The 12325-nt window shown below is 33.2% G+C and overlaps 1 protein-coding gene across 1 annotated transcript; it reads left to right on the top strand.

Moving 5' to 3' along the window:
* The first annotated feature begins 387 nt into the window (after positions 1-387).
* Positions 388-11756, top strand: dusp5 (dual specificity phosphatase 5). The gene is given in 4 exon segments (NM_212565.1): positions 388-845; positions 1644-1786; positions 4347-4566; positions 11055-11756. Coding segments are annotated over 4 exon segments (1107 nt in total). The 5' UTR covers positions 388-481; the 3' UTR covers positions 11435-11756.
* Positions 11757-12325: the final 569 nt, after the last annotated feature.

The raw sequence follows: 12325 nt of genomic DNA, 5'->3' as shown, positions 1-12325 counted from the left end.
TTGTTTTTGAGGTATTTTTTTTAAGTGCCTGAACTTTTAAAGTGACAAACTGAAGTACCTCATCATCCTTTGTTGTTGTGGACGCTAAAATAGCCTAGTTGTCCAAAAATAACCTTCAATGTTGTCGTTTTCAAATACTTTCAAGGTTATTACAATAAATGAGCGCTTGAATTACAAGAAAGTGACACATATGAGCAGCACCGTGATGAACCGATGAGTTAAATGTTCAGTATTTATTCGCCTCACTCGGTTTCAAGGGCGGGTTCAGTCAACAGAATGTGGGCGCGCTCCCGTGTCGGTGTGTCCATATATGGTTCGTGACGTCAAGCGCCGGAGGTTCCATTCACATAAAACCGATCAGACGGAATCCCCTTGGAGGAAATGTAGACTCAGGCTCAGTACGCAGGGTTTAGTAGGCAACCTACACCCCTGAAACATCCACATCCCTATTTAAAACACATTTCACTTTGTCATTTCAAACATGAAGGTCTCCAGCATAGATTGCCGACGCCTGAGGAAGATCATACGGAAGGAGTGTGGAAATTGTCTTATTGTGGACTGTAGACCGTATTTCTCCTTCTCGAACTCTTGTATCAGAGGCTCCGTCAATGTGAACTTGAATTCGGTGGTTGTCCGGAGGTCCCGCGGTGGTCCGGTTCCTCTACAGTTCGTCATTCCGGACGAGAAAGCCTTATTTCGGCTTCGGGAGGGCAGCATCTCCGCTGTCGTGGCTCTGGACGACCGCACACCTCATTTACAGAAACTGAAAAAGGACAGTATTGCTCAGATAGTTATTAATACTTTGTCGCACTTGACGAGTAGCGCGAGCATCTGCTTCTTAAAAGGTGAGTTAATAATGTTCGATTATTTTAAGTTTTAATAACGTGTAAAGAGCGTGTTTTTTTAATATATGTCCTTTGTTTTTGTGTGATTGCGTTCAGAATGACAGTAGATTATGACTAAACAAGGATTCAGATCGTTTGAATATTTGTTTGGGTAATTTAATGTTAAAATTATGACTTTTAATTTGAAATAATAAGCATTTCTAAAAGATTTTCTGAATTATTTTGTAGAGTTTTGAGGAAAAATAGGCTACATTTCAATAATAATTAAACATGTTATTTTGTTTAAACATAAAAAATTGTAAATACATTTGTTTTGACTGTATAAAGTATAGACTTAAATTATATATAGCCTATAACAAAATAAAGATTCATATATATATATATGTATAATTTAAATTTTTATCTACACACAGTTTGATGTAGCAGAGGATTTTGTCTGGTTTTCAAAAGATAAATTCTTGTTGTGCGTCAAAGGACGGATGAGTCACCGAGGGAAGTATGAGGACTAACACAGTAATATTTATAGCTATTTCACGGTAATACTCTTTCAAATGAAAGCAGGGTATTCAATTGTACAAGGATTCTATGTTACTATTTTTTATTAAATCAACCAAACCAAAGCTCAGTTCAATGTGAGATTGTGAGAAATAAAAAGCCCTTGAGCTCACGAACACTCTCCCTCTATTGGTGTGGTTTGCTTTTTGGCTCAGCTTGAACTGCTCCACATAAAGCTCTTGATAAGCTGAACGACTCAACAGTCCTTGACAACTCATAATAACACTGAATTTCTCATCGCAGGAGGCTATGAGAACTTCCATGCCCATTACCCTGAGCTTTGCACTGAAACCAGGTCTGTGGAAGTGAGTGAAGACAAAAGCGAAAGAGGCGTCAGCAGTCACTGTGACAAACTGGCTTCTCACCACAAACCAGACTATGATCAGGTAAGAGAGAAGAAAGCGAGCTGTTGCTTCCTCATTTTAACCCACTTCCACTGAAACCACTTCCTCCTGAATGGGGGAGTTTCTGCAATAAACTCCCCTGTCAATATGACTCGACATACAGAGAAAAGACCATGCGTTTTCTCACTGTAGATAGATAGATAGATAGACAGATAGACAGATAGACAGATAGATAGATAGATAGATAGATAGATAGATAGATAGATAGATAGATAGATAGATAGATAGATAAATAGATAGACAGACAAATAGATAGATAGATAGATAGATAGATAGATAGATAGACAGATAGACAGATAGATAAATAGATAGATAGATAGATAGATAGATAGATAGATAGATAGATAGATAGATAGATAGATAGATAGATAGATAGATAGATAGATAGATAGATAGATAGATAGATAGATAGATAGACAGACAGATACTGTGTTGAGTTAACTAACCAAACAACAGACTTCGTTCATAGACACCCAGTGGACATCTGAGGTCCTTTTATGTCTGACCTTTGGTCTGCAATTCATTTTTTATGATAAGGTCAAACAGTGCCTGTTACACCACCTGTTTTGCTATGCGTGGTGAAACTGTTCTCTAAGAGTTTCACTTCTGATATCTGTATGTACAAAGTAACCTCATGCAAAAAACAAAAAAAAAGAACAAAAAAAACAAGGTGCTGATTTAATGTTTGCTCATATGATGTGAACTGGACAGAAATGTAAGGTGTTTAGCTATGATGACAAACCCATAAACACAAAACCATCACTGGGGCATGAGCAGTTTGTGCAAAAAATTATAAATTGTATTGTTTTAAATGATAAAATTACGTAGCAAAAATTTTTTTGTTTTTAAAAGATAGAAAAATAGATTTCTAATAGACGTCTGAACATAGTCATCTTGGTTAAACAAGGCTAAATTTGGTTTGTCAGTAAAAATCTAATAGACATCTAAGAATAGGCCAAAACTAGTCATCAAATAAACGAAAATGAATGATAAAGTCTGTCTAATCTAGTCTATTTTTGTTCTGTTAGATGTCTATTGGATGTTCACTGACAACTCAAGTTATCCTTGTTTTTGCCAAGCTGTCTACGTTTAGATGTCTATTAGTCGTCTGTTAAACACTCAGGCATGAGCACATAGGAGAAGGAATTAAATATATGGTACAATTTCATACCAATTAGGAAATAAAATGTGCAATTTTAAAAAGTAAAGTCCCGCCCCTAAATATAAACATCACAGGGACGTGAACGAATTGTACAAAAAAGTTTGCATGATATTATATGAATTCTTAATGATTAGAAAATAAAATGTGTGATTTTTCCATACATTTAAGCATGAAGCTCCACTAAATGTATGCGTTACTGAGTTGTGAGCTGATTTTTAACGAAAATGCATTATCCACACAACGTCAAGGTGTAACATGATTAGAAGTTGATATTTGGTTGATATTAGGTTTGACATTGGACATTGACGTCCGCCTGAAGTTGGGTTCTGATATTAACATGATTTTTGTTTCCAAACAAAATCCAACGTCCCCACGACATTGGAGTACTTTTGTGACACTATATATATATATATATATATATATATATATATATATATATATATATATATATATATATATATATATATATATATATATATATATATTTAGTAGTTAGATGGCAAGTAGATTAAATTATATCATATTTACATTTTCCATCTCATCTGATTTATATCACCACATTGTTAAACAATGACAACCCAAATATTGTCAGAACACTTCAATTTTAAAGCTTGCAAACTAAATTAGCATGCACAGAAATAAAGTAATGTTTACATATCGCAATCATTATTTGCCAGACTCCCGTGCAATCTGTCGAACGGTATGATGGATGCGTGGTGTGTCTTCTTGGCTCAGTACCGTAGGCAGTACCACAGTACCAGTGCATGAACGCCCATTCTCCGCCACACGACATACTGTTCCAGTGTGATTAATTTTCGCCAACAAGTAATCCAATGCACCTTTTGTCCAGTTTTTAGTCAGAAATTCACAAAGAAAACGTGAAGCACTTTAGCCTTTCAGTTTTCGTAAACCTTTGACCAAACTCTTATCTTTATTCGAAAACACTATTTCATTTAAGCCTTATGCAGCTAAAAAATAAATACGTCATCATTACACCATCATTACGTCATCGCCAAGGAAAGTAAATAAAATGTTTATTCTAATGCACAGATTTCTCTGTTATTCCTGCACGAAATGTAGTCTTTCTTATTCCTGTAGTATGATAAGCTGTCTAATTTTTGTATGATATATTATTGCTTTTCTTTTTAAAACACAATGTATAAAAAAATCTTTTTAAACTATATACACTAACTTAATGAATCAAAACAAATATGAACATTACTGTCATGAAAGTGTGTTAGTTGAAATTACCTGATATAATTTATGATTTTTAGAGAAAAGGCCTGCTTTTAAACATAAGCATTATTTGTGATTTAGCATCTCATGCAATAACATCTGAATGATTATGTACAAATTTATTCATATTATTGTATTTTTCAGGGACGGCCGGTGGAGATCTTGCCTTTCCTGTACCTGGGCAGTGCCTATCATGCCTGCAGACAGGACTATCTCAGTGACCTCCACATCACAGCCCTGCTGAACGTCTCACGCAGAGACTCTCGGCCCGCCAGAGGACAGTACAACTACAAATGGATCCCGGTGGAGGACAGTCACACAGCCGATATCAGCTCACACTTCCAGGAGGCTATCGATTTCATTGGTAAATATCGCTCTGTTTCTATCTGCTTGTAATAGTCAACATTTTGAAGTCAATCAAATGCTTTCGGTAAAGTTCTAAAACCAAAATGTGAGTAATACAATATCAATATTTTTTTCCAATAACATACAACATGCAGACATTTAAAACACAAGTAGGAAACATAAACGTAAACATAAACGTAAACAAGTATAATTAAGTAATAATACATAAATAAATGTTGATATTTTTACAATAACATACAATATCAATATATATTTAAGTATTATTAGGTAATAATACATGAATCAATATCAATATTTTTTCCAATAACATACAACATGCAGACGTTTAAAACACAAGTAGGAAACATAGAAGTAAACATAATAACCTAATAAAAGTATAATTAGTTAATAATACATAAATAAATATCAATATTTTTACAACAACACACAATATCAATATTTATTTATGCATTTTTGGTAAATAAGACATTAATAAATATCAATATTTTTTACAAAAACATACAATATCAATATTTATTTATGTATCATTAGTAAATAAGGCATGAATCAATATCAACATTTTTGCTATAACGTACGATATAAATATTTATTGATATATTATTAAAAAATCATAAATAAATATCAATATTTTTACAATAACATACAATATTCATGTTTATTTATGTATGATTAATAAAAAAATAAATATTAATATTTTTACAATAACATACAATGTTAATGTTTATTGATATATTATTAGCAAATAAGACATGAATAAATATTGATATTTTTACAATAACATACAATATCAATGTTTATTTGTGTATTAGTAAATAATCATGAATAAATATCAATATTTTTACAATAACATACAATATTCATGTTTATTTATATTTTATAAGTTAATAATCATGAATAAATATCAATATTTTTACAATAACATGCAATATCAATATTAATTTATGCATTATTAGTAATTAGGACATGAATAAATATAAATATTTTTACAGTACCATATGGTATCAATATTTATTTATTTATTAATAGTAAATAAGACTTGAATAAATATTAATATTTTACAATAACACACAATATCAGTACTTATTTATGTGTTGTTACTATAAGACAGGAATAAACATCAATGTCTTTACAAAAAACATACAACATCAATATTTATTTATGTAATTTTAGCAAATAAAACATGAATAAATATCAATATTTTTACAGTAAGAAATACAACATCAATATTTATTTATGTATTATTTACCAATTATACAATACCAGTGTCTTAAAATCAAAACATTGACAGATATCTTTTTTTAGGTTGTTATGTTTATGTTTTATGTTTACCTCTTATGTTTTAAACGTCTGCATCTTTTCAACGTTATATAAACGTCACTTGTATGGCTTAAACTATTCTCAGAACTGAGTCCTAACCTATAGATAGTTGAGCTTCTTTCAGGCTGTTTAAAAATAAGACTTCCTCTGCCTTACTAACACATAATTTCCATAATCCGACTGCACTGCAACTTTTTATTTGCACCTACAAATCCTGTGTTGCTTGTTTTCTCAGAAATGAAATGAATACCAAGCCCTAAAAAAAAGAAGAAGTAATATATAGATAAACGAAGATCAAACAAACACGTCACTGTGAGTCACAGGTTAGACTAATCCAATATCTGACGTATCACAGGCGTGGCCAGTGTGTCAGTGGATGAGTCGATGATTAGTGGTGTTAGGTGTGTGTGTGTATGTGTGCGTATGTGCTATGAATGGACTGACATGTGCCTTGTAGGTTGTGCTCAACTTAATTACCTGGTAAATGTGTTTACATAAAGATTTGAAAGTGCTTAAGGCTATTTGTGCATAATTCCCTGTACATCAGTCAAAAAAACATTTCCAGTTTCGGGCAAATTTGACCTTATTAAGCTAAATAAATAAAAAGTAAACCAGTTAAATTAGATGAGAACTGCATTTTTTATAAAAGGAGAAATAGGATATCTAGATGCTGCTTTAATTTTCGTTAATGATCAACGATTAAGATTAGTTCGTTTATTATTAATATTTACAACAAATTCAGGCACTGCAGAATGTAACTGCTTACATCAAACATGTCCAAAGAAAAAAATTGGTCAATAAATTGAAGAAACTGAAGGTAAATAGAAAATGATGAGTGATTGAACAAAAGTTTATCCTTATGGTCCTTAATACGCTTAATTTTCTGGAAGCAAATCGCAATATATGTCTCCTAAATAGGACTAAATATGTCTTCCAAACATTGTTTTTGGGGTATTTACTCTTTATAGACCACACTGTTTGGAGTTTATTTATTAACTCCTCTAGTTCGGCATAAATTCTATCATAAATTAATTTAAAGAAATTAAAGCGTGTAAACAGAAAATGACGAGTGACTAAACAATACACAGGTGAACATAATCAGAAATAATGAGAAACCATAGAAACAAACATTGACAAAATAAAAAAAAGCAAAACACTGAAAGTACAAACAATTGAGACCAAATATAGCAATTAAATGATGTATTATGTATGTAAATAGTTTTAAAAAGGTTTCAAATAAATTATAATATTTCAATTATTAATTTGGCGGTTCATTCCACTGTGGTGACCCCTGATAAATAAGAGAGTAAGCCAAAAGAAAATAAATGAATGAATGAAATTATTCATTCTTGATCTAACCAAAATAACTGTATCATATAATCTTTACTGTATACTGTACTACAGCAATGTAAAGCCAATGATATAGTGATAACTTTAAAGATGAACTGTACTAACTAACTTTAATATCATTAAAACAATCTATGTATATTTATCTTTATAGTCCTCATTAAGCTTAATTTTCTTGAAGTAAATTGTAATATCTAAATGATTATTTATGTCTCCTATATAGCACTATATATAATTGAATTCAGAATTATTAGCCCCCCTGAATTATTTAACCCCTTGTTTATTTTTTTCCCCAATTTCATTTTTAACGAAGAGAAGAGTTTTTCAACACATTTCTAAACTTAAAAGTCTTAATAACTCATTTCTAATAACTGATTTATTTTATCTTTGCCATGATGACAGTGAATAATATTTGACTAGATATTTTTCAAGACACTTCTATACAGGCTAAAGTGACATTTAAAGCCTTAACTTGGTTAATTAGGTCAACTAAGCACTAGGCAGGTTAGGGTAATAAGGCAAGTTATTGTATAATAATGCTTTGTTCTGTAGACTATCGGGAAAAAAATTAGCTTAAAGGGCTAATAATTTTGTCCTTAAAATGGTGTTTAAAAAATAATAACTGCTTTTAATCTAGCCTAAATAAAACAAATAAGACTTTCTCCAGAAGAAAAAATATTATCAGACATACTGTGAAAATTTCCTTGTCCTGTTAAACACGATTTGGGAAATATTTAAAAAAGAAAAAAAAATCAACGGGAGGCTAATAATTCTGATTTCAACTTTATGTTTCCTAGACATTGTTTTTGGGAGATTCACTCTTTATAGACTACACTGTATTGAGTTTATTTATATATTAGCTCCTCTAGTTCTGCATAAATCCTATCATTAATTAATTTAAAGAAACTAAAGACATGTAAACAGAAAATGACGAGTGACTAAACAATACACAGGTGAACATAATCAGTGAAACAATGAGAAACCATTGAAACAAACATTGGAAAGACCAAAAATACAAACTAAACGAACAAACAACTGAGACCAAATATAACAATTAAATGACGTATTATGTATGTAAATAGTTTTACATATGTTTTAAAATAAATTAAAATAATCCAATTATTAATTCGGTGGTTCATTCTGCTGTGGTGACCCCTAATAAATAAAGACTAAGCCAAAAGAAAATCAATGAATAAAGCTATTTATTCTAATTGAATAACCAAAAATCCCTGTATTATCGAATTTCTTTTATTGTATACTCTACTACAGCAATGTAAACCCAATAATAATGATAACTTTAATGATTAACTTTAATATCATTATGTTTATTTTTATAGTCCTCAATAAGTAAATTGTTACATCTATAGAATCACATATCTCCTTTATAGGACTATATATGTCTTCCAATCTCATTCATTCATTCATTTTCTTGTCGGCTTAGTCCCTTTATTAATCCGGGGTCGCCACAGCGGAATGAACCGCCAACTTATCCAGCATGTTTTTACGCAGCAGATGCCCTTCCTGCCGCAACATCCACACATACACACAGACATACACTACGGACAATTTAGCCTACCCAATTTAGGCTGTACCCAATTTACCTGTAACGCATGTGTTTGGACTGTGGGGGAAACCGGAGCACCCGGAGGAAACCCATGCAAACGCAAGGAGAACATGCAAACTCCTCACAGAAACACCAACTGAGCCGAGGTACGACCCAGCGACCTTCTTGCTTTGAGGCGACAGCACTACCTACTGCGCCTCTGCTTTGCCAATATGTCTTCCAAAACTTTGTTTCTGGGATATTCACTTTTTATAGACTTCACTATTTAGAGTGTATTTATAAATTAATTTTTATTTACATATCCTCTAGGCATAAATCCTATTATTCAATAACACATTACAGTAACCAGAATTCAAGATAAATACATTTACCTGATTATTGTCAATATTACATAAGAGACCTCATTTGGACACTCGCATAAAAACGACGATAGCAGTGAATTAAAGGAATAATCCATCGAAAGCTTCACACTAATGAGAGTGTGGTAATATTTAGGCGCATTAGTGAGTGTCATAGTCATTATGACGCCCACAGATCGGCCCCGCTCTGCTCCAGATGGGCTTCAGACGTGATTCACACCAGCAGGTTTTGTTTTATAAAGACCAGCAGTGAAGATTCTCACATGAACCACGCGTCTGTGAGAGATACGAGTCTGAAATCTGCTTAGCTTTATTAAATTACAAAAGGAGTGCGGAACCTAAGCTTTCCTTAATGGTGTGAGCGTTGTGAATTTATGGAGAGATTCAGGGGTGGAAATGAAACTGATATGACATTACGATAAAAAGAGTCAGGGAGGAAATGAATTAGCTGTGTGATAATGGACAGAGTATATCAAGAGGACTGTGAAAGATAGCAAGATGACTGTTTTGTGCTCACATCTCTATACGCAGTGCCATGCTATAGTTTTTATACACTTGTGCGGTGGTAAAATACATTAGAGTAACATGCTCAAAGTAGCAAGTGTGGCATTTGTTGGTTAATTTAAAAATGTTTTGTTTGAAAATCGCATGACTCAACCAAGCGCATGAATTTGGGGCGTGGCTGTTTGTTTGAGTGACCAATAACAGAACAATGGTGTTTTGAAAAAAAAATATTAACCGGTTTGGTGCAGCTACTTCACCTTTGATTTTTAAATACATTTTCTTTTCTAAAAAACTTAAAAGATAGTTAGCCGAAAATTTTTATTTATTTACCGCTTGTTTAGTTCCAATTGACTTTGACTTCTATAGTAGGATACCAGATTCTAACATTTTCAAACTATCTTCTTTTGTAACATTTCTTCACCCTCATTTAGTTCCAATGGACTTTGACTTTTATATTAGGAAGTCAAAGGCTACCAGTTTCCAACATTTTTCAAAATATCTCCTTTGGTAATATTTATTCACCACCATTAAGTTCCAATTGACTTTGATTTCTGTTGACTTCTATATTACACCAGTTTCCAACATTTTTCAAACTATCTTCTTTCAAAACATTTATTCACCCTCATTCCAATTTACTTTGATTTCTATTGACTTCTAGTAGATAATCAAAGGCTACCAGTTTCCAACATTTTTCAAACTATTTTCCTTTGGACCATTTATTCACCCTCATTTAGCTCCAATTAGCTTTGCGTCCTGTTGATTTCTATAGTAGGAAGTCAAAGGCTACCAGTTTCCAACAATTTTTCCAAATATCTCCTTTTGTAACATTTATTCATCCTCATTTAGTTCCAATTGACTTTGATTTCTATTGACTTTTATAGTAGGAAGTACCAGTTTCCACCATTTTTCAAAATATCTTCTTTTGTAACATCTATTCACCCTCATTCAGTTCCATTTGACTTTGATTTCTTTGACTTCTATAGTAGGAAGTCAAAGGCTACCAGTTTCCAACATTTTCCAAACTATCTTCCCCCGGACCGTTAATTCACCCTCATTTAGTTTCAGTTGACTATGATTTGTGTTGACTTCTATAGTCGGAAATTAAAGGCTACCAGTTTCCAACATTTTTCTAAATATCTTCTCTTGCGTTCAACATATGAAAGAAACTCAGGTTTAGCACAACTACAGTAACGGTGCCTGATTTTTTATTTTATTTTTGGGCAATCTATCAACGTAATAAGCTGTAATACCTAAATTCTGCAGGACTATTTTGTACTTTTCTAAAAGTGCTTCTTTAATAAATCTCGATTTTAAAAATGCAGTCTGTTTTTTGTCACTCATATGCTGTTGTATCGGGAGCTTTTGTACTGAATGCACTTCCTTTTCTCTCCACAGAGCGCGTGAAAGCAGAGGGAGGTAAAGTGCTGGTCCACTGCGAGGCGGGAATCTCTCGCTCTCCCACCATCTGCATGGCGTACATCATGAAAACCCAGCGGTTGCGTTTGGAGCAGGCCTTTGACGTCATCCGACAGCGGCGCGCCATCATCTCGCCCAATTTTAGCTTCATGGGTCAACTGCTGCAGTTCGAGTCTGAGGTGGTTTCTTCCACACCTCCACTAGTGACTCCAGCAGCTCAAGAGACACCCACTTTCTTCAGCGGAGACTTCACACTGGAAACGGAGAGCTTTGAATCCTCGGTTTTCACCTTCCCTACCTCCTTCCTGACACCCATCCAGCCATCATTCAAACTGAGTCCAATAACTGCGCTGCCTTAAAATGGCTGCCCGACTCATCGCAATCTCAGTGTACTTGAAAAACAAAGGACAGTCGAACTGAACAAAGCAATGGTGTATCACAGGGAATACAAAAAAAAAACACTTGTTTTAATATTTAAAGATTGAAGAACAGTGTTTGCTTTTTGATTTTGTTTGCCTTAGAGAAAACCACTGCACAATGATTACTCTGCAATACCTGCCTTAGCTCGATGATGTTCTGCCTATCAGCGCCTGGCTGGGCAAATTAAATTATTATTATTTTTAAACTGTTTCTTTTTTTATGAATTGTGGATCTGTTAATAAATGTTTTTACAGAAGTGTACATTTGCTTATCGTATAAGTTCTTTATTGTTTCCATATTTTACAAGTTTAAAGTCCACGTGAACCGGAAGTTTTTATATGTTGATGTACTTCCAACGAGGTGTATGTACACAAACTCTTCATTTTCAGTCAGCCAGCTTCTGGTGAATTGTGCCGCCATTACAAAATCGCCACGTTTAAGATCTGATTTCTTTAAATATAAGTAATCTTCACTGCCTAATTGATGTACGATATTAAGTGAGTGTCAGATCAGACAAGAAGCACTGCATTAAATTTCAAGAGGGAGCCGTAGAGGAAGACATGGAGGCGGAATGAATTCAAATGCTGGAGGTTTATTAAACAAAGAGCGTACATCAAACAAAGGCAGAATCCTAATCATAAATCAGGCAAAGTCAAGCAAACAAAGAAGCAGTCCAAAATCCAAAAAGCAGTTGTCAAAAAGGCAGGCAAAAAGGTCATAACACAATGGCAAATACAGCAGAAGGAAACCGCTTGGTAAGGCAGTGAAACTGGCAATACTTTGCAAAGAACAGACATAAACCATAGATATTAACATAATATGTTTTATAT

Source organism: Danio rerio, chromosome 22 (genome assembly GCF_052040795.2).
Source record: "Danio rerio strain M-AB ecotype USA chromosome 22, GRCz13ab, whole genome shotgun sequence".
In the NCBI taxonomy this organism is placed as follows: Eukaryota; Metazoa; Chordata; class Actinopteri; order Cypriniformes; family Danionidae; genus Danio; species Danio rerio.
This window is presented reverse-complemented; position numbering and strand designations above follow the sequence as displayed.